Raw genomic sequence first — 27844 nt, forward strand, 5'->3', positions numbered from 1 at the left:
ATAATAAAATTAAAATCTGAGATGCTCATAGCATGGTGCAACAATGAATAAGTTGTCAGTGTCAGCAGCCGTCCATGAAAACACTTTAAATTAACTCATTTCAAATTCACTTGTGGAGACACAGTATGACAGCAGAGAAAATAATTAGCCATTTGCAACTTATGAGCCGTGGATGTGATAATCACATACCGTAGGTAGTAGGTGCAGTCTACTCATGCCCAAGAGCTTTCTAATAAATGGATCAGACACAAGACAAAGGTTTCAACTAGCAAAATATCATTTAAAAGCATGGCATATAGCCAATATTTCTTAGATTTAACAAGCATTACATGTTAACCCTGGATTTCCACTTTGAAAGCCATTTAGATTTGTAACATTAAACTACCTACCCCAAGGTGATGTGGCCTATTTATGACATCAGAGCTGTTAACCCAATGAAAGGCAAAGGGGAGATTCTCATGCAGAGGGCCTATTGATCAGCTTACAATGGTCCACTTAAGACTTCACAGAACACACTCACACACACTTACAGAATATTGAGCAATGGCAGCAAGAGAGCTCTGGTATAACGAGAGGTCATTGGAGATCTGGGAGGGGATTAAAAAAGCAGAAGTTGAGGGAAGTGCTAGTTTGTGACACAAGTTGCTGGAATTTGTGTGCGACAGCCTCGTGGTGAACCACAGAACTGCAGGCGGCAATGTTCTCATTGAAGAACCTTCCTGTACTGGACTGACTCATCCAGGTTGACTAATGAATCCTTATCAGAGGAAAGGTGTATAAAGGGCTTCCTGTTCAAACTGAGCCTTGCTTAAGGAGCATGTTTCTGTATCATTGGTTATCGTTTTGTCATGACTTCTGGTTTTCTCCTTGTTCCCACCACCTAGTTTGCCCTTCAGTCCTGACTACTATCCTGTGTCCAGTGACTTTAAGTTCACAGTTCCTGGGTCACTTCAGACTACTGTCATGGCACAGCCCTCTGGAGGGAGGTCTAATGACACAACCAATGGATTTTCAACACAGTACTTCTGTATATGTCATCAGATGATGCTATCCTTGTGGCATGTTCTAGGTTGCAATCAGCAGGCTATAGCATAAAGACTTGTGCTGCAACAACACTGATAAAATCCTTATGAGAAACCGTGACCCCACTGTGGATATTATTGCGGCACGCTTTAAAGCTGTTATTGCTGTGCTTGGAGAGCTGTGTTTCCTTTCCTTATGTATGTATCAAAAGTTAACCAACAGCCACAGACGACTTGTAACAGAAGCAGTACCTTCATAACTCCTAATGTTTTTTAGGTGTGGTGAATCAGCTCCAATTTACTGCCTTCATGAGGTAAATCATACAGTTAATTTTTAAGCTGTGCAGTAACCGAAACCAAACACTGCTCTGTGGCAAATGATCCATGAAAAATGTTGTTCCAAAGACCATAGCTCTGTGACAAATGGGATTTATACCTTAACTGGTTTGTAGGCTAGAGGTGAAGAGTCATAAATTTTGACATGTCAGTCTACAGGGCAAAGACATTTATGAAACATCATTGGTAATAGTTCTCTGTCATAGTGTCTATTCAGATGCTGTTGACTATAGGAAACTCCAGTGATGGTGATAATTACTGCAATTCCTAAACTGAAAAGCACAGTAATTATATGTAAATGATGCAGGCTCTTGCACGTAGGCGTCAAGCACTGCACAAACATTTGGAGATAGCCCATGCATGTATAAGTCCAGATAAGCTTTGCTCGATCCGTTGTCCTACAAGCAAAAGGAAAAAGCTGTTATCAAGGGTGTGCTATGATCAACTCCCGCCCGGAAACTGATCAACTCCCATCCGGAAACCAATGTCCCCACTGTGGAAGGACACGTGGATCCAGAATTGGCCTCCACAGTCACTTACAGACTCATTGTTAAAACCGTATTTATGGAAGACAATCTTACTCGGCTACGAGTGATCTCCAAAGAAGAAGAAGATGATCAAGCAATACTGATATTAGGAGGTTTCATAAACATGAGGGGGCTGTGGGCTCCACTGGCTAGCCCCAGCACCACTGGCTATGTGCTTGCTGGATGTGTAAAGAGGCCCCAAGAGGTTGCTGAGGGAATGAAGCTTGTGGACTGAAGACAGTTCACAACCCCTGGTGTCGGGCCATATTTTGATTATTAAGGTTTAGGACTCTTCCACTTCTGGTCAGGTGCCAAGAAATCCATTCCAGCTGGGTAAAAAGGAGTTTGCCAACTGTCAAATGCTCTGTGGACTGCCCCGGTCCTTTAGGCCTGGATCACCTAAGGTGTGCATTGAAGCAATTTACCACAGTCACAGTATGTTGGATCAAAAGGCTCACTATTTTTAGTCTGGAAGGAGAAAAGCTTCAAAGGCCAAGGAGATAGCTTAAAAGTAACTTGCTGGCCACATTCCTCTCCTACCAGAGAAGCAAGAGAAGCGAAATGAATAGAAGAGAGAAAAGTCTATTCATGACCATGGGAACTTCCTTCTCACAGAGTAAAAACACTGAATGACTTGACCCAGGAAACTGGGAGCATGCACTAATACCTAGAGGCAGATTTCATGAGATCCCAGGCCCACAGGAACCCACCCCACTGAGATGGGGAGCCTTTCGTAGAGATCAAGACTCTGTTTCACCCAGCAGGGAATTGCTTCCTGGCACCTGCCTAAAGTTCCAAGCTTGAATAAACCTGAGATTCAAAGATTAAATTTGAGATTATAGAATCCAGGAACCAAATGCCTTTTGTCATTTTATATCTGAGAGGGGGGGGGAATGGTTTTCTTTCAGTCCTCATGAATTAGTAAGGAGGAAATCTTACGGCTCCACTTTTTTTATGCCAAAATAATTGTACCATATAAACGTGTCTCTAAACCCAAGAAAGAAATCCTGTCCTGGCAAATATTTTTCAGCTTACCGCCTTGTATAGGATAATGGGAATGAAGAAGGGAGTACAGTTATGGATTTTGTTCTTACTCTGCAGTTGCTGTGAGGGCAAAACTTTGGTGCAGATAGGTAAGAAAAGTCTACCTACTATTTATATTCCATTGTTATATGTCTGATCTGATCTTCATGTAAACAAATGAAATAACTACGGACATAATCTAACAACCCGTAAGTTTAGGCAAATTCAATTAATTTCAGTTAGAAAAAATAAGCACTTGTTTATCCCTCTTTTATATTAGTGGATGTAAAAGTGCTCAGCTATTGTTCAGTTATACCCTTAAGGCCAGATTCAACTAACTTGCTGCACTAGTGGAAGCCGGCACAGTAACTCCTAATAGTTCAATGAGGCTTCCCCCTTGTCTCCACCGTGTGGCAACATGCCTTCCCCCAATCTGTTATAGGGTTTGAACAACACACAGAGGGGGCAGGGAGAGGGGAGATAATTGTGTCTGGCAAACAGAAGTTGACAGGGATATCCTATTAGTGTGATGTTGAATTCCACCCTGCGTTTCTAGTTGCATAGAGTACACAGATAGAGGTAGAACACTAAGCAATACACATGCACCCTGCCTTTTGTCCTTGAGTGTCTCTTCGCTAGCTATCCTATGAGGACTGAGAGGAGACTTGGCTTAGATAATTTATACTGCAAGATATTGTAGCCGTTTTATTTTTATGGTGTTTTTTATAGAAAACAATGTCACATATTTAGTAAAATAAATGTAAATATTGAGAATGGAGTGCTGTAAGTGGAAACATGATTGGTTCAATATGCCATAACTGCCTTTCTACAGTTCTCTGTCTTCACAGGTGACTTGGCAAACAATGGGAAAAAAGACTTGAGTTTTCAGGGACCAGTTCTTTCATGCACTACCTTTTTCCTGTTCTTTACCAATATTTTCAGATTTGTATATTTGAAAATAATCTCTTTTTGAAGTTTATTTATTTATTTAGAACTGAACTGAATAGTCTCTACTTTTGATTTTTAGTACAAACAAGAAATAGTGATTGACTGGCTCCCTACCCCCTCACCCCGCTATAACCCTGCACACACTTTCCTGACAGTAAGGTGTATGGAACTCAATTAGGCTTTCTTCTGAGTAGATATTAATCACATTGATTGATTGAGCATGGAATGAGTGATATCACAATGCTAACTCATCAGTCAGATTTGGCTGCATGAACAGAACTGGGGCCAAACTGAATGTGAGAGGTAATGTGAGCATCTAAACAAACAAGCAATTATTATTATCACCGCCACCACCATCATCATCATACCATAGTGGCTAAGTAATGAGAGGCTTCATTTATTTCTCTTTTGAAAGGACCTTGAGTCAAAAGAATTTAGCTTTTATTGGATGTTGTATTTTTCAGATTTATATTGTTAGGTTGTGAGATGCTTTGCAAAGGCCTTGTCCTTGAAAAGTGGGATATAAGATCTAGATCAATAGATTATAGTGATGAGATGATAGTAATGATTTAGACCACCTTTCACCAGATAGTCCCAGACTTTTTGACTATATCAAAATTATAAGCAAAATATAATGTTATTAATTACATAAAATTATATCACATGGAATGGCCAGTTGAAAAAAGGAAGACTAAGATATTCATGAAAAATAGTTAGCATTATGTCAGCTTTATTTAATACTGACTTAAAATCAGAAGTCAATGTTGGGCTGATATATCTATAAACTCAGTGTTGGCAACAAACGCTTTACAGTGGTGCCCCGCAAGACGAATGCCTCGCAAGATGAAAAACTCGCTAGACGAAAGAGTTTTCCGTTTTTTGAGTCGTTCCGCAAGACGAATTTCCCTATGGGCTTGCTTCGCAAGACGAAACGTCTTGCGAGTTCTTGCAAGTTTGTTTCCTTTTTCTTAAAGCCGCTAAGCCGCTAAGGCATTAATAGCCGCTAAGCCGCTAAGCCGCTAATAGCCGTGCTTCGCGAGACGATAAAACCGCAAGATGAAGAGACTCGCGGAACGGATTAATTTCGTCTTGCGAGGCACCACTGTATATATATTACACAAAGTGCTTAAAGAAGCACAGAGCCATTGTCGTTTTTCTGTTACAATTCCTGGGACCCCTGTTTCTATGAAGACTCCCAGGCACTTCAGCATAGCTTAGAATTCTGTGTTATGGGGAGAAAATAAATCTTTAACAAAACCCTCCAAATTCCAAGGTATTTCATAATACTGCAAAGTTCACTGAACATGAAAGAAGTGACGTGAACTGCGATAGCCTTCTTTCTTGGTATTTCCTACAAGTGTCACATCAGTATGTTACAAGGCCATGTCCTCTGTCCTCTCTGTGTCCCACCCCCCACTGCTGCTTGCTAGGTTGGCAAATAAGACCGTAACCCAAAAGCAGTCCGTCTATTCAAATATGAAAAATTTACTGAAATAGAACCCCCTCTTGCATGTCACAAAGCATGCCTATTGGCTGTGTTGGGCAGCCTAATACTTAAGAATTTGGGTCTAATTGAAAGCAAGCTAGGCTCATTTAAGTCTCATTGAAATCAATGGGACTAGATCACCCAACAGCAACCAAGTGCCACTGAAAACAAATTATTATTGACCCAGGGGCAGCCCATCCCATTTCGCTGCCTGAGGCTAAATGGGGAAGGTGGTGCCCTGCATGCATGCCACCCACCCCCTCTTGAAGCCCCTGCTAAAGCCTCACTTACCAGGGTCGTGCAGCTTCTGAGAAGATCTTACAAGAGCCCCACATGATTGCTCTGTGCTTCAAATGACCCAGCTCAGCCAGGAAGAGTGAAGTTCAAAAGCATGATGGACACATATGTGTTTGCCCACGTTGAAGATCTGTCTTGCTCATTTCACCCTCTCCCTCAAAAAGTTCAGACTCTGTTTAATTAATTAAATTTATTCGTCATTTTTAACTCTAAGCAACTTACAGTAAAAACAAGCAACCAGATACATTAAAACCTGGATAAAAGAAAACAAAGAAAAATCAAAAGACAGTTCTGGTTTTTTGTTTTTAAACTAGATTAAAACATCCCACCCACTCACAGAGGCTATGGATAATTAAAAGCCAAAGGCATGATGAAAAAGGAACGTTTCCCCCTCACACCTAAAGATATGTAACTATGGTGCCAGGCCATATAAATGAATGTTTGCAGGGCATTTTATCATTGCCACCATCCTTATTTTCTCTGCAGTTCAGCGTCCTGCTGTCACCACAAGTGAATGTTCTACGTGGGGTAATTTCCACTTTCAGACATTTGACCGTGCAAAATTTGACTTCACTGGAACTTGCCGTTATGTTTTTGCTTCACACTGCAAAGACAGTCATCAGGACTTCAGTATCCAGATAATGAGAAGCATCAAGAAGGGGACTGCCATCTATTTCACGGCCACTATAGATGGAGTGCTTCTGGAGGTCAAAGAATCAGGCACCACAGTAGATGGGAAGACGTGAGTTGGCTCAACATCTGTTCATAGTCTTCGGTTTTCTCATGAATGCTCTTGTGCACCAGGAACAGTGTTTTCTTGGGTGTGAAATCAGAGAGCCAATGCTGAGAAATGTCATACAGTGGTGGCCCCAGATTAGGGTGATTTCCTACACTCAGGACCAACATCAGGAGCTCTCATGCTTCTTCAGGCAGCAATCATTAACATGAGCTCACAATGGTTGGTCTCTGACATGCAGGCAGCCCGGCAGGCAGCATCAGCATGAGGTCACAAGTGCCACTCTGTGTCCTTCAGCCAAGCAGCATCAGTATGGTACATATGGGTGCATATGGAGGCATATTGGCATATTGGTATGGTGCATATCGAGACGTATTGGTCCGTCTCTCACCGAAAATACAGCAGCAACAACAACAACAACAACAACAACAATAATATTAATAATATGTGAGCTCTCTCTCTCTCTCTCTCTCTCATGGGCGGGACCTGGCCAAAGCAGAAGTATGTGAGCACAACCAACCTCTGCTTCCCATCATTCCCATCCGTCCTTTTGGTTGTCTGAGGGGTTGTCTGAGAGGGAAGAGATCAAAGCTGAGAAATGCCCATTGAGCTTAATTAATAGGTTGGGTTGGGGATATCTTTGATCATGAGACAACTAGGATGCTTGTTCATTTGTTTTGTTTAGTTTTCCTCTTTTTCTTTCTTTTAGGATTCTTCTGCCCTTCAGTCTGAAGAGTGTCCTAGTAGAAGACATTTATCCTTATTTCCTAATTACCTCCAAACTAGGCCTGACTCTCAAGTGGAATTGGGGTGACACTCTCCTAGTATGAAGCTCCAGTTAGTTGGATTTGTTTTAGTGAATTTTAATACATGTAAAATGTGTTGAGTAGCCACAGTCTTCGCACACTGCCATCTTCCAGTGATATTATGAACAAAGGGGATACACATAAAGCTAATTTATTTATATAAATAACACTGGGTAACAATTTTTTACTTTTTGAATGTTGTCTAGATTTCTACAACTGATTTAGGGTATTTTTGCACTGCTGAATCAGGAAATGGCATCCGTTTCTCTCCATCAGGTCAGGTTTACTGTAAACTGAATGGTGGGCATTGATAAAGGTAAGTACTCGTAAATTGCATGTTGCTTCACCATTTTTCAAACTTCAGGGCTTGAACTTTCGTTTCTTGGAACTCCTGGAATGCTAAGCGGCAGGGAGGTCTCTCTTCAGAGTCCAACAGTAGTCAGCCATCATGACTGCGTCCCAGCGACCCTGATACCTGGTCTTCATCTCTTTCATGTCCTGATGGAATCTCTCCCCCTGCTCGTCACTCATTGAACCCAGGTTCTCAGGAAACCGGTCCATATGTGAAAATAGGTAGTGCATCTTGACGCTCATGTTGCAGCCCAGGTTTCTGAAAGCAGTCAGCATGTTGTTGACAAGTTCTGCATAATTTCTGGCCTTATTGTTGCAAAGAAAGTTCTTCACTACCAGAACAAATGCCTTCCACGCTTCCAGTTCCACTTCCTTCATTGAGTTTCCGAACTCTGGATCTCTGATGAGCTGACGGATCTGAGGACCGTCAAAGATGCCAGGTTTCAACTTCTCCATGGTCAATCCTGGAAAAGCCTGGCACAAGTAAGTGAAGCAGTCATCATCCTTGTCCAGAGCCTTGGTGAACTGCTTGATTAAGCTGAGCTTGATGTGCAGCGGTGGGAAGAGTATTCTGTCTCTGTCCACCAGAGGGTCGTTGATGATGTTCCTTTTTTTGCAAGGCACCAATTCCTCCCGCACAGGCCAGTCCTTCTTCGTGTAATACTGAGCACGGTCCCTACTATCCCACATGCACAGAAAACATGGGTACTTGGTGAAGCCAGACTGTTGTCCCAACAAAAAGTTCACCATCTTCAGGTCAACACAAATAAACCACTTATGCTGATCATAACCAATTTTCTCCAGCACATACTTCACTGCTTCATAGTTCTCCTTCAATGTAGTCGAGTGAGCCAGGGGTATAGAGGCAAACTGGTTGCCGTTGTGTAGCAGAACACATTTCAGTGATCGCTTGCTGCTGTCAATGAACAGTCTCCAATCTTTGGGTTCGTACTGTGGCACTCCAAGCTTGAGCAGAAGCTGCACAATATCTGCACAGTACACCAAGTCCTTCTCTTCCGAGAAAAAACGGAGGTACTCTTGATGCCTGTTGCAGAAGAAGCTGATGCGAGCACTGTCAGAGAGGAGGTTTTTTTCCTTCAATCTGGATGCCAACAGTTTGGCAGAGTCCTTTGACAAGCTGAGGTCGCGAACTAGATCATTCAACTCCTTTTGGGAAAATGGATGTGGAGCATCATCTTCAAGAACCACTTCTTCTTCTTCATGTCCTTCAACACTGGAGGCATCTTCGTCACTAATGTCAGGAAGTTCTCCAAAGATAGGCACTGGAATTTCATCACAATGAGCTACAGGACGACGTGCTGATCAGGATACTTGAGGCTGCTCCGGTTCTTTCTGTTGATCCCAGCCGCACCAATTTATGGAAGATTTTGAGGTTTTATGACTTCAAATTGATCCCTTTTTGACATAATCACCCAGAACTATCAGACCTGAATACTTCTTGTCATTAAAATAATCATTTCCAATCAAAACAATTATTTGGCATGGCATTTTACCCCCACCAACTTCTTCTAAAATGCTCCACACAAGGGTACGTGTGAACAAAAACGTAAAAAAACGACATGCGGCCATAGCTCAAAAACTTGACCTGATTGAGCAAAACCAATGTGATTTTTGGATTCAGCGCATCAGATTCACCCTAAATCAACTGAGAAAATGCAGACAACAAATTTGTTGTTGACCAGTGTGTGAGCCCTGGAATTATGTTTGGAGTGAGACAATCGCACAACTCCTTTCTGGTTCTACTATTGAGAATGTCAGGAAGATGGCAAAGTTTTAGTTAGTATCTCTGACTTTATTACTAGAATAGGAAGCCACACAACCCAACACCAGCTTGTGTGCTTAAAAATTGACTAATTATGGCCTAATTGTGGCACAGTCATTTCTTTCCCCCTTGCTATATATATATATATATATATTGTTTAAAAATAAATAAGAGGGGTATTTAATTCCATGTTCAGAAAGAGAATTCAATGGAGTAAATACTATCCTCTGTGTGGTAATACAACTGCAGCAATTGTGCTCAGTTTCCAACGGGGAAGCCATCATGGTGTCCTCCAGATGTTGTAGACTACATCTCCCTTCAGCCCTGACCATTGTCCATGCTGGCTGGGGTTGATGGGAGATATAGTTCTTTTGGGAGGGAAGCTCAAGCTGAGATCTCATGACAGTACTATGCATTATAGTTATGAAGGTATCTGTATATATGTGTGTTTAAATTGTTTGTCTTTTTGCCTGTTTTTTTCTTAGCTGGATTTAGAAGATACTTACAAAGGGAAAACATGTGGTTTGTGTGGGAACTATGACGGCAATGACAAAAATGATTTATTCCTGCAGGGTAGGATTTTTAAAATATATATAACTGGCTAATAATAATAATAATAGAAACCATCACATTTGTATCCTAACCATTTTCAAAAAATCTCAGGAATTGTGGCTGGATTTGTGGAAATATTTCCCCATTTTACCCTCAAGACAACAGAGATCATGATTGGCCTCAGCAGTGAGATATATAGCTGAGTGGAGATTTGAGCCAAAGACTCAAAAGTCCTAGCCCACCACACAATCTCCTGTACATACATTTGGGGTAAAATCTAATCACTGTCCTTGGTAAGGTAGCCTAGGGTGAAATATTGAGTGAATCTGGGCTGATCTCTGAACTAAACAATGGAGGGTGTGAATTTGTCACTTAGAACTCTTTATTTTACATGTAATAAGGTATTCCTCTTGGCATTCTAAACAATACCTTCTATGTACAGGCTGACTGGAAGATAAATGCCTGCTTCCTTATTTCTCTTTATGCAGAGCATTTGTACACACTGTGAGTACAGATGAAACTATTTGCTTGTTTCTTCATTTGTAAAATAAATTAAACTATAACGGTACAAACTATATGCTTTAAATCATGGATGGGTGATTGCTGGGTTCAAAACTGAGAGTGAGGCTGTAATCCTAAACTCGCACATTGACCCTGCACAGTAAAGTCCTATTACTGGTGGGATTTTACAGGCTATCCACTATTCCCATGGCAGTTTGGAAACCTTCAGAAAGTAGATGATCCAACAGAGAAGTGTTCTGATGTAACTGGAGACAAAAGAAAGCAGCAATACAACTCTCAACAGCAAGATAAATGCAAAAATAGATACGTAAGTTGCACTGTTCATGGTATGTGGACCCTGCCCTGCTTTCCATTTGATCCCTCTAAGGGCGGCAGCTCCTCACTGCAAATGTTTCCCTATTCACTTTAGTGGAAGTAATTGCTCCACACGTGCATAAAACTATATACATGGAACTTTCCCCCCTTCAATGAAGATAACAGAGGTGACAATGTTCTCAGTAGCAGATACACATACTTTGATCAGGGAGCCAGAACCTCACATGTTAAGTATCAAAGCAACCCCACAGAAGTCAGTAAATTTATGGTACTGATGCTGTACATGTAAGATCTCCAATCTCCCCACCACTTTCTCTCTTTGACAGAAATCTAAGTGCAAGGAGGTCCTATCCCACTTTGGGAATTGTAAGAGGGTGGTTGCTATTGATGATTATATAGCCATCTGTATTCAAGATATGTGCAGCTGTTCTGAGAAATCTTCTCATTCTGACCTGGTTGCCAGCTGTGTATGCAGCACTCTCAGTCAGTACTCCCGGGACTGTGTCTGCAAAGGTGGAGACCCTGGAAAATGGCGATCCAAGGAACTCTGTTGTAAGTAAAGAAAGATTAATTTATTTAACAGTGTGCACGCACGCACGCACACCCACACACACTGAAACAACATGTTAAAATTGCATGTCTGAGTAGACTTGCCTAAATAAAAAAAGGATTTATCAGGTGCTGAAAAAAATGCGGCAAATGTGGCGGCCTAATATTAATGGGCAGGGAGTTCCAGAGTATAGCTGCTGCCACACTGAAAGATGGATTTGTGTAGAACGAAGATTATGTGGCACTTGTAAAAGTGCAAGTTTCACAATCAAAGTGGTAAGGTGAATGAATATTATGCAATGTGATTCTTTACCTAGACTTGTCCCAAGCAGATATGGGTTAATTATACTAATAGGAACAGCTTAAATTTGATAATGTCCAAACTCTGTCAGCTTAACAACAAATAGGTTATCAGAAGGAGTTCCTAATAACCAGTCTCTCTTTCCCAAGCAGGCAGCAGCAGTATGAAGTCACAATGGTTAGTCTTTCTTCATGAAGTAGGCAACATCAGCATGAGGTCACAATGGCCCTTTTCTCCTCTTCAGGCATTTTTCATTATCACAGGAACTAAAGTGCAGGACTAGCATATCCAGGGTGAGCCTATGATATCCTGCTAGCTGAGGCTAAGGACCAGATTCTGCTGCACCCCACATGCCATGTATAGAAGTGGACTGGGAACTGAATCTTACTTCAGTGTAGACAACAGGATAGTATCCTCTAGTGCATCTGACGGCAGTAGGCTAGTTGAAGGTGTGTAAAAGACCTGTGGCATATACAGCGCAGCTGGTCAACAGAGAGGAATGGCCAGGGGTCTCAGGGAGCATGACACTGATGCTGCCTGAGGAGATTGGTAGGGCTGTCCCTGGGCATAATATTCAAGAATGGCAACCTAGATATTGAATGCACTCAGAAGTAAGTAGTCAGTGGAGCTTTGGTGGATAGGTTTTCAGCTTTATATAGCCATCCTTTTAATGCAGCATTAACTTCAACCCCCACCCTGAAATGGCAGCCTCTGGTTTTGCTTTCCAAAAGCGCAACTACCGGTAATTCATAGGCTCTCATGCGGATAATACCCATCCGAAGGTAGGGATGGAAGTTTCTGTTGATTTTTGTTCTCTCAGTTTCTCAATTTTCCAATCTTAAATTCAGTTCTCTGCTTTTCTGAAACATTTTTCATGTTTTCCTTTAAAGAAACCCAATTATCATGAAAATTCACTAGCATTCGGGTGCGGATTTCACATTTTTGCATGCAGTTTTGACTACTGTACACATTTTTGCTGGCATTTTTTTTCATGATATGCATTTTAATGTTATCTTTCACTAATTTATTCATTCTTATCCATGCTTTCCCCTAATTCATGCATTTTTGCTTGGTTGAAGAGCTGAATTGCAAAAACTGGACAACTGCGAATTTCAAAGAATGGCTGTGTTTTGGTTTTCGTGTTGTTTTGGAAAGTGCAAATTTGCTAAATTCAGCTTTTAATGCAAACTGAATTCAATTTCTCCCTACAGCATATACATTGAGCCTCCCAAACATTTGGAGCAGAAAGGAACACGTACAAGTTCCTCTTCTGCCAGTTTCCTGCCCTAGTACTTTCCCCAATTGTTTTCTACTCTGGAACCAGAGTTTCTGCACTTTATATCAGAACCTCTAATTAACTATCCTTACTAAAGTGAATGGGGTCTGCTTATTACAAATCGGCTGTGGTTTGTGCCTGTTGATTCAAGGCTCTGGAAAAGACTTTGGTATGCTTTGGAATCTTGTAAAAATGGTACAACCTCAAAACATTTTCAATAAATGACATCTAACCTAAGTTCATAATAAGAATGGAAAGAATGACTGGAACTGGAAGTATGCTATTTATTTTAAAAATCATATTGAAAACTGTCAATAACATTATTTTTACTTTGCTTGGGTTTGTAGTCCTGAAATGTCCAAACAACCTGGAATATGCAGAATGTGGAAACCCCTGTACTGACACCTGCTTCAACCCAGAAAGGAGCAAAATATGTAAAGCCCCATGTACTGATGGATGCTTTTGTCCTAAAGGTAGAAAACTGACCTGATCTATTATCCATAATTTGCACGGCATTTTAACTGGGCAAAGTAGTATTCCAAACTTTCCTTGTGCATCCTGTCAACACTCCTATGAAACAGGTCACTGAATATGCCCATTTTACGGAGTGTGGACCAATAACATTGCTTGTTTTGTTTTTCTTCATATTATTAACTGATGTCTGCTAACAAGTACCTGAACTTTCACATACCGGTATTTCCTACCAATAATAAAATTATGTGTAGCATTTATTTTTCCCCTTCTAAGCGTAACTGAGCACTGTGTTTGAACAGGAAGCATTCTCGATGACATCAAGGGCAAAAATTGCATCCCAATTGGCAGCTGCCCCTGCACCTTTCAAGGCAAGGTCTATGCAGCTGGAGACACCTACGCCACCCCCTGCCAAAACTGGTACTGTTAAAAGCTTGCTAATAATGATGTATCAGCTTGAGGGAGAACTGGGAGAACTGGTTGTTCTATGCTAAAATCTAAGTCTGGAGGAGATTCTCTTTCGGAAGTTCAGAACCAAAACTTTGAAATGCAACAAATTGCATCTAAAATGTCTCCTCCTCCCGCATTTACTGGGGTCAAAAACTGAAAACCCCTAGAAACGTTCTCAGTAAAAAACTCATCTTAGAAAGTTCAGCTCAACTCCAGCTGATTGTGGAGAGAGCAGAAAGAATTACATGGCAGCAAAGCATCTTCTTGACCAAAGTCTGTTTTGGGGGCCTAATTCAGCCCCTGTGGCAGTTTATTTCCTGGGGTAAAATCCTAAAAAACCCTCAACAACTTCAACCCTAAAAAAAGGTTAACAACCTTGGTCGGCCCTTTGGTCGGCCCTCATGGCCCTTCACTTCATCAAATCTGGCCCTCTTTGAAAAAAGTTTGGACACCGCTGGTTGACTAAACAACAATCCCTGCTTTCCACTCCTGGCCCATATTCCATGCTGTTTCAGTCAGCATTGGAAAGAAAAAGAGCTGCTGTGCTTTGAAGTGCATTGAGCTGAGAAGCTGACTACATAATATATAGCTTCAACTTCTTGATTCTGGAAAATGTTCAGGGCTGGTCACATGTGTTTTCTGCACTATTGTTATTGAGGATTAAGCTACTCTTTCGGTCTTGTAGTACTTGCATGAGTGGAAAATGGTCCTGCACACCACTGCCTTGTTCTGGAAACTGTAAAATAGAAGGTGGATTCCACATAACAACATTTGATAAGAAGCAATTCATTTTCCATGGCAACTGCAACTATGTCTTAGCTAAGGTAGGGGTTTTTTAAAAATTGTTTGAGACCTTCTAGGAGCAGCAAATAGACACCAACAGTAGTGCACTGAGGTTGCATAACATACTCAAATTAAGCGTCTCATTAAATGCTTTGTTCCAGGAGACTGATAAACTGTATTGTAAATGTAGCCCTTTGCAATTGTAAATGAGCACTAACCAATTGGGGCCTTTCACGTTCATACAGCCATATTCTGCATTGTATTTGCTGTTGCAGCTGACTCATTTCTTCTCCTCTGAGTCTGAGGAAAATGTGATTTCTCCGCACCTGAATCACAAACTTGAGAAAAATACATAGATTGTGCATAACTCCTGAGTGACAAGGACACATTTCTTTTGCGGGGGAAAGGGCTTAAGCACAGCTCTGTACATTACATGGCAAACATGTCATGTATATGTTCAATGAAATTACACTATGTTTTTCCTGCAGCAAAACAAAAATATGTGTTGATGTCATGTGTGTGTCACATGTGGATTTAATGACCATGTGTCTGTGGATCATGGTTAAACAAACCAACCAGATGTGTTCACAGCATGCACTATGCAATGTATATGTCATCCAGCTTTGCTACTGATGATGGAAACAGCAAGCACACATGCCACATGAAATATGGATTTGCAGCAAGTCCGGAACTAGGGTGGGGGGAATCTTGTCTAAATCATTTTGAGAAATAAGGCTTAAGTGTTTTCACCATCTGCTGAATAAGGCCCACTAAATTCATCAGGACTTAGGCAGTACTCAATATTATGTCATACATATATGCTGAAAGTTACACCTGTGTCTAATCTGTCTGAATTGAGAGCATTGGAAGGTTCTACATCTGAAAAAATATGCAGGGAAAATGTTAGCTTTTTCCAGTTTGTCTGTCTTGCAAGTAGGTGCGTGCAAAACTTTCCCCTGTTATTATAACAGCACTGACTCCATGTTAGGCAGGGGGGAAAGAGGCCATGTAGACAGTGTTCAGCATCCACTGCCCATCTCCTCTACAAGAGATTTGCAATGTGTCAGATGAACATACACCCTGGTTGCTGGCCACATCCACTGCATTAATGGTGTATTTCCCTCTTCATTTTCAGGACACAGATGGTTCCTTTGTGGTCATTGGAGAGATTGTTCAATGTGGAGTTTCCAAGACTATGACTTGTCTGAAGAACGCTTTAATCACTTTAGGAGCCCTTGTAAGTTGCTAGAGTTACAGTATGTCTAGAAGTGCTGCCACCACCTGTCAGAAATGCAGAACAATCTGAACTCAAGGAAGACACTGGAGTAAATTATACTGGGATAATTACCCTATTCTACACTCTGTTCATGAGTGGGGCTACTGCTGGCTGAGTTGGTCTGAGCTCAGAAGAAGGAAAATGAGCCTTTAAAATAAAGTTTGACGTACACCACCCTTTCTGCAGGAAACTTCCACTGGATTTGTCGGTCATATCACCAAGCTGAATAAAGTTTGGAATAGGGCTAAGTCTCCCCTTGTGCCATCCTGCCCCTGCCACTTTCCTGGAATGCCCCTTTTTGGGAGCTTATCCTGGCCTCGACTCAGCACCAGATGAGCTGGGGTGGAGACTTACACCAACATATCTTTGACTGAATCAGTTTAGCCAAAGACTCGCCTGTTTCAAACTCCACCTCTGACAGATATTGGATTTGGATTGCTCCCTAAGTGCTTTGTCAGTGTTCATGCATTTCTTTATTTTTCCTTTCTTTGCAGAGTATAAGAGTCTGTTCCACTGGAGATGTCTATGTCAATAATGCCATTGCGGTATTGCCTATAACTAAAGGTCAGCATTCAGTTTCACTCCAAATTTCCAATGAAAGCTATGTACCTGTAAGGTGGTTGCTCCTACTTGGATATAGTTTTTAGCTGAAGGCAAGTTCTGGTTTTTTTTTTATTAGATGGCGTCACACTCTTCAGACCATCTACATTCTATGTCAACATCCTGACTTCTTCAAGGGTACAAATTCGAGTACAACTGAAACCCATTATGCAGATCTTCATAACAGTAGACGAAACTTATCAAAACCATACTTCTGGTATAGTATTTCCCCATGCACGAACTCCTACTGTCTTTTAGTAGATTGTAAAAAGTACCTTGAGATGCTTTGATTTCATGAAATATTCGCAAACTTTCTCAAGGATAAACTGACATCACAAATGTCTAGAGCAGGGATGGGGAACCTGGAGTTTTCCCCAACTCTCATCAGCCCTGACATTTGCTCTGGCTGACTAGGGATGATGAGAGCTGGAGTTCAACAACATCTGGAAGCCAAGCAGGTCACCCACCTCTGGATAAAGCTACTTAAAGTGATCTTTTATTCAAAAGAAATTTAGTTCTATCTTGATATGTTTGTCTCATATTGGAATGTTTGGAATAATTGATATCAAGAATCTATATCTTGCCAATGATATTTTCCTTAGTTTCCATGCTTTTGTCTGACATGTCCTGTTCTCCTGTTCTCTGGAGAGCATATGAAGCTTGGAAAGCCAAGTGTTATCAAGGAACTGGGGAGACAAAGTTATTGGGAATCCCATTCCACCCTTTGCTGCAGATATGTGGATTGTCCCATGTCTGTTTACATTCCAACACAGATTGCTGGCGTGAGCAGAACTTCCGCTCTGTTTTTAGTCTCTCTGAGAAGACGGCAAGGAGAGAAGCCATGTTTTCTTTGTTTTATGTCGAATAAATGCGTAGTTTAGTATCGTGTCCACGCCTCAAACCTCATCTGTTGTGCAGTTTACACTGCTGAGTAATGTGTGCTCAAGCCTGCTCTGCAGCTTGAGTCACAGAGGCACATCGGGGAGGATGGTCGATGGATCTCCACAGCGGCAAGGCTGAGAAAGGAGACGTTCCAGCTGGGGCTGAGCCAGCTGGCTTTTCATCCCCCGATCCCAACAAAAGTGTCTCTGGGGACAACACATCCCAAGCACATTGCTTCCATTGTACTCTGTCAGGTGTGATGCTGCTGAAATGAGTTAAGTAGGTTGGTCAATGCCCCCCTCCCCTTGTTTGCCCATGTATCTGAATCGTCATTGATGAGACTATGGAGGAAAGGGATGCAGTTGCCATCTCCAACATTGTTACTACCACCCTCAAGTGATAGGTAGATGCAGGATTGGGGGCAACAGGCTCTCTGAAACAAGAGAGAGAGAGAGAGAGAGAGAGAGAGAGAGAGAGAGAGAGAGCGCCAATGAACACATGTGTGTGCTGTGTTTAGTTTGCTATTGTGTTCCTACTGTTGCATTGTAAAATGCAGTCTTACAATGATTGATTAAGTGCACTCAGTTAGGATTACTTTATTCTGGGATTGACTCATCATCCCACCAACATCAGTTCTAGTATAGTCTAGTACAGTATGAGGCCTGCTTCCAACTATAGTTAAAATAATGGGAACCTAGCTTTCATAAAGATCCTTACATATTGTTACATTTATGCTTTTGATCTACATCCCCTTCATGAATAGGTATCATTAGACTTTCAGAGCCTAAATCTAGTTTTCACCCATTTGTCTGTCCTTTCTTTACCCACAAACAAGGCTCTCTTTCTGCTCTGTAACAGGGTCCTGAATTTGTTTTGTTAGATAGGCTGTTTCAAAGACTTTGTCTGTCTGAATTTTTGTCTTGTACCTTCCCATACCTACCTAGGCCTTTGTGGAAATTTCAACAATGATCAGGCTGATGATTTTCAAACCATCAGTGGGATTGTAGAAGACTCTGCTTCAGTGTTTGGAAACTCATGGAAAACTATGGCCAGCTGTGCTGATGTTCAAGACAGCTTTGAGGATCCCTGTCAGAAAAGTGTTGATAAAGGTATTATATTTTCTCCTCATTTCATGCTTTCCCTAAATGCAGCACTTTGTTTTCCACCATGAGAGGAATGACAGCCATTCTTCTATTTTTATTAACTTTTCTATTTGTCAGACCTATGTACCACTCTCCAGCAGTGTTTCTATGATGGTTTACAAAGCCCCAATAACAACCCTATATATGAAAATATACTACAACCAGAAAACGTTGATTAAAATAGAAGGTAAAATTGACAAATTAAACTGGTATATAAGCAAAAGCTTACACAATTCATTCTACAACCAGAATGGAATTTTATATGCCCCTTGCTGTGGCTAGCTCTACTCATGTTTACTTAGATTTAAGTCCTAGTTAGTTCATTGCCCTACACCCAAGTAAAAGTGTATGCCTAGGAGTTTTAGCCTGAGTAAATGGGATAGTTCCCACATTTTCCAAATGAATGATCAAAATTAGAATGTGTTTTCAAAAACACATATGTGACAAGCTAATACAAATTGCTGTTGGGCCACAGACTCACCCTGAACAACCAAAAGAGGCTCCTGGGAGGCCGGAGGGACATTGCTGGCTAAAATGTTTTAAAATGTTTAAAATGGTTTTAATTTTGGTTCCTCTGTTTTGTTTTTGTTATGTTGGGGTTGGTTAAGTGTTTAGTTGGGGTTGGCAGCTCTTTTAATTTGGGTATAACTGTAAAATATTATTATTATTATTATTATTATTATTATTATTATTATTATTATATTTTATTTTCTATTGACTTATTGGTTTATTTATAGTCTGTATAAGGTATTCTGTTTCTTAATGTTTGATATGTTTTATATAAACTGTAAGCAGCCCAGATGATGATGATGATGATGATGATGATAATAATAATAATAATAATAATAATAATAATAATAGCAAGCTCCTTGTAAAATGCAGGTGATATTTTCACTCATTGGTGTGGCATTTGAATGACTCCCATTTTGTAAATAATCTTTGGAAATCCTCATTTTCTCTGATAGAAAAATTTGGGCAGCGTTGGTGTGCTCTTCTGCTGGATGCAAAGGGGGTATTTGCTGAGTGCCATTCTGTTAATGACCCAGCTCCTTATATCAAGGTAAGGCATGGATTCATTCCTATTTTAAAACATCTCCTCTCATATCTGGCACAATGTCAGGTGCATTCTGATCAGATAGGCAACGATCTAAGTAGTTGCTATGTTTCAGCTTGCCCATGTCTGCTTCCCATAAAGTTGAATAGATTATGGAAGCTCTGTAAGCTATTTTGCCACAGGGGTGTTCTACCTTTTGTGAGTAAGAAGAAATAAGCCAGCGGAGCCATAATCACATCTTCTGACAGTATGAAAGAGCAGCTCTTTAGAGCTTAAGTAGCTGGTAGATAAGCTGTACAGGTAGGTATAGTGACCTGTTGCCCTCTGGTGGCCTGTCTGGGAACAGTGAACCGCTTTCCCTATATCTCAAGAAATGTAACATGAATTTCTTGGAAATGAGGCCTGAGCCAAAGATATAAGACTGAATCTCCTCCTTTTTCTTTCTTCATTTTTTTTGGGTTTTTTTGTATCGTTTTCTTATATCAATAAAAAGGGGGGGGGGAATAAAGCAAGAGAAATAAATAAAAAGGATTTGATAAGTAAATTCTGGAATATGATTTCAACCTTGCAGGATCAAATATCCCGATTATTTATTTGAGGAAAAAGAGGATGTTCTAGTCACAGAGCTGCATTAATTCCCCTTTGCAATGACATATATATGTGTCATAAATGGACATTCTTTGACAGAGAGCTTTCCCGTGAAATTAGAACTTGTTTATACATGCCAAGAAGCGGTCAAGGCAGAAACACAAGCAATCCATGCTGCTTCTTTGAACAGAGGAGCCCACTCTCACTCTGTCATTTATCTGTTGGTGAATGTGACGCTTCTTTTGAGCACTGATTCTTATATCTGCTTCTGCGTTTATTACTTAGAACTGCGTTTACGACACTTGCAGTGCTGAGAAAAGCAAAGAGGCTCTGTGCAGCGTTTTCTCTGGCTATGCCAGAGACTGTGCCGCAGAAGGCATCCACTTGAAAGGATGGAGAGGCAGCATCTGTGGTAGGTGTGGTGTGTTATTCTCTCGTACTCCTAAGCCATTTTTAATAATTCAAAGTAGGATACACTTAAAGTAATATGGAACACATTTGGTGAGCTCTTTGCCATGTACATAGTACTTTCAGGACTGATCTTTTTTTAAAAAAAATAATCAAATGGCATCCACACCCAGAATGGTTGTGTAATGATGGGGGGGGGGGGAAGCTTCACAAATCAGTTTTTCTCTTCCATCCCAATGATGGGTGTGCAGGGGCAGAACCAATGTTTGTCCAATAGTGATTGGGGGCGGGGTGGAATCTGATTCTCTTGTTGTTTAGTCGTTTAGTCGTGCCCGACTCTTTGTGACCCCATGGACCAGAGCACGCCAGGCACTCCTGTCTTCCACTGCCTCCCGCAGTTTGGTCAAACTCATGCTGGTAGCTTCAAGAACACTGTCCAACCGTCTCGTCCTCTGTTGTCCCCTTCTCCTTGTTTCCTTCATGTTTCCCAACATCAGGGTCTTTTCCAGGGAGTCTTCTCTTCTCATGAGGTGGCCAAAGTATTGGAGCCTCAGCTTCACGATCTGTCCTTCCAGTGAGCACCCAGGGCTGATTTCCTTAAGAATGGATAGGTTTGATCTTCTTGCAGCCCATGGGACTCTCAAGAGTCTCCTCCAGCACCGTAATACAAAAGCATCAATTCTTCGGCGATCAGCCTTCTTTATGGTCCAGCTTGCATTTAAAACTGAATCCATCAAATTTACGCTTTCTAAAACAATATACTAACCAAAACACAGCCATTCTTTGAAATTTGCACTTACATTATCTGAACTTTGCGATGCAATTCTCCGAACAGAACTGCATATATTAGGGGAAAGCATGCATAAATGAATATATTTGTTTAAAAAAATAATGACATGTGGTATGCACAAAAATTGCACATAGTCAAAACTGCATATAAAAATGTGTTCATTAACATAAATTCACAGGAAAAGGCTGATGAAATTTCATTTTTTCCCCAATTGCAAATTCCTGCAAAATGTGGAAAACAAACTAATAATTTAGGTGCATCACATTGACTTCACCAACCAACCTGCTTCATTAAAATCAAGGGAAATTATTTCCATTATGTTTGGGATTGCAGCTTGTCTCATTTGCTTTGAAGGGCCTCCTGCAAGGAGCCTTGCTGCTTCCCTTGTGAAACAAACTATTGTTCTTTGGAGTCTAAGATAAGCATACTCACTTTGCTCATTCTATCCCTTGTTTTTCTTCTTTTGCAAAGATGCCTCAGCAGAGTGCCCTAAGAATATGGTATACAACTATGAAGTGAAGTTCTGCAACAATTCTTGCCGGTCCCTGAGGGAGCCTGATGTGCTATGCAGTGTTCAGACCATCCCTGTGGATGGCTGCAGCTGCCCTGAGGGAACTTACCTAATGAATGAGGAAGAATGTGTCTTTCCAGAGGACTGTCCATGTTACCACAAGGGCCTGCTGATACAACCCAGAAGTTCATTTCAAAAGGATGAGCTTGTGTGGTAAAGTTATTTAGTTAATAGTCAAAACATGTCTGTAAAAGGTTGTTGCAAATCCTCAAAAGAACCAGCCTGTTAATTAAAGGTACCTTGATTTTAAAAGGCATTTGTTTCCAAGGGGGAAGATATAGATTACAGATATGGCTTATCTTGGGGATGGGTGTATTTGCATGACTGGAACTTGGGTAGTTTTCCACACCCCCTCTTTATGCATTTGTGTGAGACTTCCCTTTTGTGTTTTAATATCTCTAGCAAGTGCATTCGAGGACAATTAGATTGCATTGAAAACACAGAAACAAAGAAAGGTAAGACCTCTTTTTTACTTACTATGCAACTTTAAACCAAGATGTTGGAATTTGACATTTGTTTTGAATTACTGTCACGTTCCACATGCACAAGTTAGGATTTGATCCTTCTTGATCCTCTGGAGAATCCTAGATTTAGGGATCAAATCCAACCCCATCCCCTCTGCATTTGCTTTTGCGTGTTCAGACCCAGAGACCTTCCCCCTAAATAAATTCACACTTGACTCAAATTTTAGTTTGGTTTTTGGCAGAATTTAGGCCAGGACTTTATTGATTACAGAAAGTGAGTGGTTGCATAGGCTCTGGCTCGACTAGCTCCCTGCACACTTGCAGGTAGCGCTGACCCAGGGTTCCAGCATAGGTCAGCCAAGGGTGAACACCTGGATAGGCAAAAAGTCGGGAGCAGACTATGTCCGCCATCAAGATGTCCCCCTAGACTCAGGCATGGGCACAACCCCCTCTCAGGGGTTGACCAAACCATCGAGTCCCTGGATTCCTTTAACAGAATACCCTTCACATAGGGATGGGAGAGTGTTCCCCCATCCCTATCACCTGAACCAGAGCCTATCCACAACCTTACAAGTTGTGATGATTTGCTACACGGCAGGCGAAACCCAAATGGCAACAGCCAATCAGCCAAGTGGGGAAAATTCCTGCCCCTGTCCCAACGACAGACGACACACAATGGCATAGAAGGTCAAGCGCACAAGCCCTAAAAACAGGGAGAGGTGGGCGGGTGTTCTGAATGCACGCGACAAAAGTGGAAGCTCTGGGTCATGTGCATGGGTATGTATAGGTCCCTCAATCCATTTGGACTGCACCCTATTGGTCCGATAAAACCCAGCACTGAGGGACCTACCAATCGGGTGTTGTGGCTGACCAATCTTACCCACCCACAACACAGGGGATTGGTCTCCAGGTCTCATTGCAAAACGTGCCCTCTTTTAGGGAGGACACAATCTCTACAGCTCTTGTATGTAGCTTTTAAAGTTGCCTCTATCTGCTTTAGGACAAGCTCTATCTCTATCGCCATCTCTGAATAAGTTTGCAAAGGAGCGTGATTTGAGTTAAGCTGCTACTCACCCCTCAATCCAGTTCAAGTAAAGAAAAAAGCATTGGGGGATTTGACAACAGATCACTTGCATCATATCTATTGTGTCACTAACATTGGGAGACAGAGATAATAAAGCTTCTGTAGAGAAGGAAAATTATGAGCCTTGATGGTTCGTGTGCCCTTGATGGTTGGAATGGTTTTACATTTTAGACATCTGGGGTTCTGGAGTCTGCTGAGTGCTATGCATAGTTTTACACTGTCTTGTTTTCTTGTCTTGGTAATTGTGTCCTTATTCCAGATTGCCCTTATCCAATGTCCTACTTTGACTGCAGCTCTGCTGGCCGAAGTGCGACTGGATCAGAATGCCAGAAAAGTTGTGAAACACAAGACATGCAATGTGTAAGGGCTTAAGCTCATGGCAGTGATGTATGCACCCTAACCACTCCATGCGCTCAAGTGAGCTTCATGAGTGCTAATGGGAAGTGTATTTGCCCTAGCCACACAAGCCTCCTGGGCTGGCATCCATGAGAGCAAAGCTGGTTATTTTTCAAGGGGATTTCTAGATAGTTTGATATTTCTTTTGCCTGTCTGATGTAAAAGAAATTAAAGTGGCCTCTAAAAGTATTTCAATTGAGTATTAACTAGTTATAAGGGTAAACAAATATTTTGGGAGACCCAAACATGGTGCATGAACACATATGAACAACATAATGCCTTATTCATTTGATTGCCTTCTTCTTGATCAGACATAATTCCAAGAAAAGCAGCAGGCCATGCGTGTCTCCTATATGGTACTGCTACTCTCTTGTGTTAAAATCTCACCCATTGACATTGGCCTTTTATATGCAGGATTTTATTTGCCAGGCAGATGAGCACATCCTCATGTTAGAACAGGATGGCTTTCACTTTTCAGTGACTCAGCCTTATTTACTGCGGATAAGCACAAGCCAGAGAAGATCCATCTCATCTGTGATAGAGGTGTTACCATTAAATATACAGATGAAAGGGGAGAAAGAGCAATTGTAGCTTTTCCCATTCTTTCACTGATCCTCCACCTGTGGTGGTGGCAGGACTCCAGGGGTGTCACAAAATTTACAAAGCAACCAGTGAAGGAGTGGGCAGGGGAAGCCATGGCTGTGCCATCTCCTGTTTCATCAGATTTAACGGTAAAGCCTAAACTTCTGGCTTGCAACCTGTCGACTCTGCTTTGTAAATACACCACCATATTTCCATCCAGATAATTTCACTGATTTGTTGTATTACCGTTCTCTGAACATAGTCTTCACAGTCCCTGCATCCCTGTGAACCGAACCATCTAACGTTTTACGGTGCTGGTGAATATCTAACAGTATCATGACAACAGCATTTTATGAAGGGCTGCCTTTATTTTCTCCCCCAATATTTGTTCCCTTCCATATCGATTTCCATTTTGTTTCCATGCACTCAACCAAGTATGCTACAGAATGTGTCTCTGGATGCATGTGTCCTGATGGGCTGGTGTCCGATGGTCACGGCAACTGTATTGAGGAGGAACAGTGCCCCTGCATGCATGGAGGGAAGTTCTACAGTCCTGGCACACAAATCACAGTAAATTGCAATACATGGTACAGTATTCTTCAGTGTTCTTAAAGCCAGTACATTTGTAAATTGTAGCAAATCAATGTGGGAGCAGGAGGAAAAGGAGGGGGCATGAAAGTATTTTAGTTAGTGAAATAGGGAGGAGCTGAAAGAGAACAAAGGGAAAAAGAGGTGCCAGCCTGTAGAGAGCAGTTTGGGAAAGGGTTTGGTGGTGAAATATCCACTGTTATTGCTGGCATCCAAAGGTTTTAGGAGGCCCCTCACAAAACAAACCCCTATAGACCAGATAAACTAGTCTATCGAGTTTTTGTTTTGTGGTGTGCATGATCTTGGGTATTTACAAATAGCCCCAGGCCAATTTTATGAGCAATTGTGACATCTGTAAGAATCTTTTCAGTTTAATATTAATACTTTAATCCTTTGAATGATCTACCTAATGCAAGTCTCTGCATTCATTTGGGGGTGTTTTTATGAACTGCACTGCAGTTTATTCAAAGAGTACCCAATGCAGCATATCGAAGAATTGAGCACCAGTTCAGGCTACCATTTTGGAAGTAACTTCCCCTCCTCTATAAACACATAGTTTTGTGGAAGTGTTTCCCATGCGGTAAGATCACACATGACAACAATCACTTTGTACAAATTAGATTTGCAGCCAGTGGCGATTATAGCCTCTCTGGCTGCCATGCCCTTAACCATGAACATTTGTAAACTTGATGCTTAGATGTGAAATTCTCCCTACCCCTAAAATATCACCCCCTGGTAATTAGGCTTGTTAATTTCTGGCATTATTGGGCTTTTATTTATTTTTGTTGCTTCAGATGCAGCAATTTATCACCCATCAGACAAAGTCTTTACTGTAACTCCCCCTGTTGTATAGAAGGCTATACATTGTAATAAGAAGGAGAGTAATACTGTCATTTCAGCTGACAGATCCAGAAGAATTGTCATTATTCTATTAATTACCCTGCCTACTTGCAGTTTTCTTTGACAATTTGTGTTCTTTTATGTTTAATCTCTCAGCATGTGCTACAAGAGGCAATGGAACTGTACAAAGAACTACTGCCAAGGAGCCTGCATGGTGTATGGAAATGGCCACTACTTCAGCTTTGATGGAACAAAATTTGATTTCATGGGAGGCTGTGATTATATCCTAGCCCAGGTATTTAATCTTTACTACTTGCCTCATGGACTGTTTAGTGTGGAACCAAGTGGAAATTTTGTGATTTCACTGCTTTACCCATCTGTAGTGCAGTGCCCACTGACCCAGTGTGCGCCATTGAACTCCTTGGGGTATACTTATGAATAGACATGCATAGGGCTGTGCTGAAAGGGATTTTCAGAAACTTCATATTGACTGACTGAGGGCCAGAATCTGTACTTTTCCCACTTCTCGTCTATGATTGTGGACTCTTGCAAATGTTGCATGGGTTTGCCATGTAAGAAAATGGCTCATCACATCAGACTATGGCTTGTGGAATGTCCCTTTTAATTCACCAGGTACCTCCAAGCAAAAAATCCCATAGACGAAAATGATGAGCTTGGCACACCATATTTTGCAAGTTTCTTAAAACTAAGTTACATTTTCAGCTAAACAATGTTTAAAAGTCCATCTAGGGCTGTACATTTCAGACTAAAAGGTTTCATATTTGAGTGAGTGTCCTCCTGTGCCAAAACTCCCTATCATTTTGAGGTTTTTGTTTTATGATCAAGTGGTATATAATTTTTATGAAAAAGGAAAATCACAACAGGAAGACAATTTCTTGACTAACTTTCTCCTTATAGTTTTCTACATCCCAGGAGTTGTTACTTTGATTTTATTTTTTTTAATAAAAAGAATAGTTGTGAGTATTCAAAATCACAGCCTCTTTTACCTGTAGTCTGAAGTGGCACAGTTACCAGTGCAGATCCAGGGTATTTTGCTTTCAGCATATTCCTAAGTTTGCAACCTGGTTAAATCCATACATTTAATAAAGAAAACTGCCTTAGCTGGCATGCACTTCCTTCTACAGAATATTTGCCATTGTGGCTTGAATATGGAGAACGTAACATTAAATGTATTATTATTTCCCAAGGACTTTTGCCCTGATAATCCTGACCCAGGCACTTTTCGAATTGTAACACAGAACATGGCATGTGGTAAATCCCTGAGCATTTGTTCCTTGAAAATTCGCATCATTTTGGAGGTAAGTCCACAATCAGCCTTGTAAATGGGGAACTTCAAAACTGGATAGACAGTTTGTGTTTCTTTGCTTACAGTAGCTAATCTACACCTTTCACACCCTGTCTGCCCATAAACTTCATTCAGATTTTAAAAGAGTAGTTGTGTTAATCTGTTGGAAGGAAGGACAGAAGGAAGAACTAGATATGGGTGCCATTAGACTTCAGAATTAACTGGATTATTGGCTGGATTTGAGGGACCCCAACTCCTAATGTGCTTATGTATTACCTACTTCGAATATCTGCTTGTATTAGCTGGACATCTGGGAAAGGGTCTGGGATAGTCCGAAAGGACTTGGCACTTTATAGTGATACCATCTCTGAGTATGTGCTAAGGCTTTGAAACAGGTTTACTGTGACATAAACATCTATGGCCCAGAGTATCTAGCCCAAGAAAGTTTATACTACAACAAACCTGTTAGCCTTTAATGTGCCACAGGACCCTTTGAGGCTTTTACACTTGATCATATACCACTAACACATACAATTTATTCTCCCATTTACATGTGTACATCTCAGGGACCACATTCACCCTCATTCACATGCAGCACACACACTGTCCATTGAATCGCCCATACCACACCCATCAGATGCACATCACTTATGGAAACTGACGATCCTTGAGTAAACCACTCATATTGCCTCATTCACACATTCAGCCTAAAAGTTGATCATTAGTGCAGTATTGCTTT

General features: G+C 41.2%; 1 protein-coding gene across 7 annotated transcripts in view; it reads left to right on the top strand.

The window, feature by feature from the left end:
• Positions 1-6835: 6835 nt before the first annotated feature.
• The window catches only part of LOC310767062 (mucin-5B-like), a 44673-nt gene continuing 23664 nt past the window's right edge, over positions 6836-27844 (top strand). For 5 of the 7 annotated variants that reach the window (XM_083623877.1, XM_083623881.1, XM_083623878.1 and 2 more), the window contains exons 1-20: positions 6836-6876; positions 7085-7199; positions 9801-9888; positions 10560-10696; positions 11031-11256; positions 13178-13303; positions 13604-13721; positions 14437-14575; positions 15670-15771; positions 16305-16374; positions 16490-16627; positions 18237-18401; positions 19400-19494; positions 20362-20488; positions 21746-21998; positions 22248-22300; positions 23653-23753; positions 24807-24958; positions 25956-26094; positions 27008-27118. In XM_083623877.1, the coding sequence (XP_083480003.1) occupies positions 6851-6876; positions 7085-7199; positions 9801-9888; positions 10560-10696; positions 11031-11256; positions 13178-13303; positions 13604-13721; positions 14437-14575; positions 15670-15771; positions 16305-16374; positions 16490-16627; positions 18237-18401; positions 19400-19494; positions 20362-20488; positions 21746-21998; positions 22248-22300; positions 23653-23753; positions 24807-24958; positions 25956-26094; positions 27008-27118 (2481 nt within the window). In that variant the 5' untranslated portion in view covers positions 6836-6850. Of the gene's footprint in view, positions 6877-7084; positions 7213-9800; positions 9889-10559; positions 10697-11030; positions 11257-13177; positions 13304-13603; positions 13722-14436; positions 14576-15669; positions 15772-16304; positions 16375-16489; positions 16628-18236; positions 18402-19399; positions 19495-20361; positions 20489-21745; positions 21999-22247; positions 22301-23652; positions 23754-24806; positions 24959-25955; positions 26095-27007; positions 27119-27844 lie in introns of those variants that run through there. The other 2 variants (XM_083623882.1, XM_083623883.1) reach the window with 2 other exon arrangements.

Source organism: Podarcis filfolensis, assembly GCF_964270895.1.
Source record: "Podarcis filfolensis genome assembly, chromosome: 1".
Lineage (NCBI taxonomy): Eukaryota > Metazoa > Chordata > Lepidosauria > Squamata > Lacertidae > Podarcis > Podarcis filfolensis.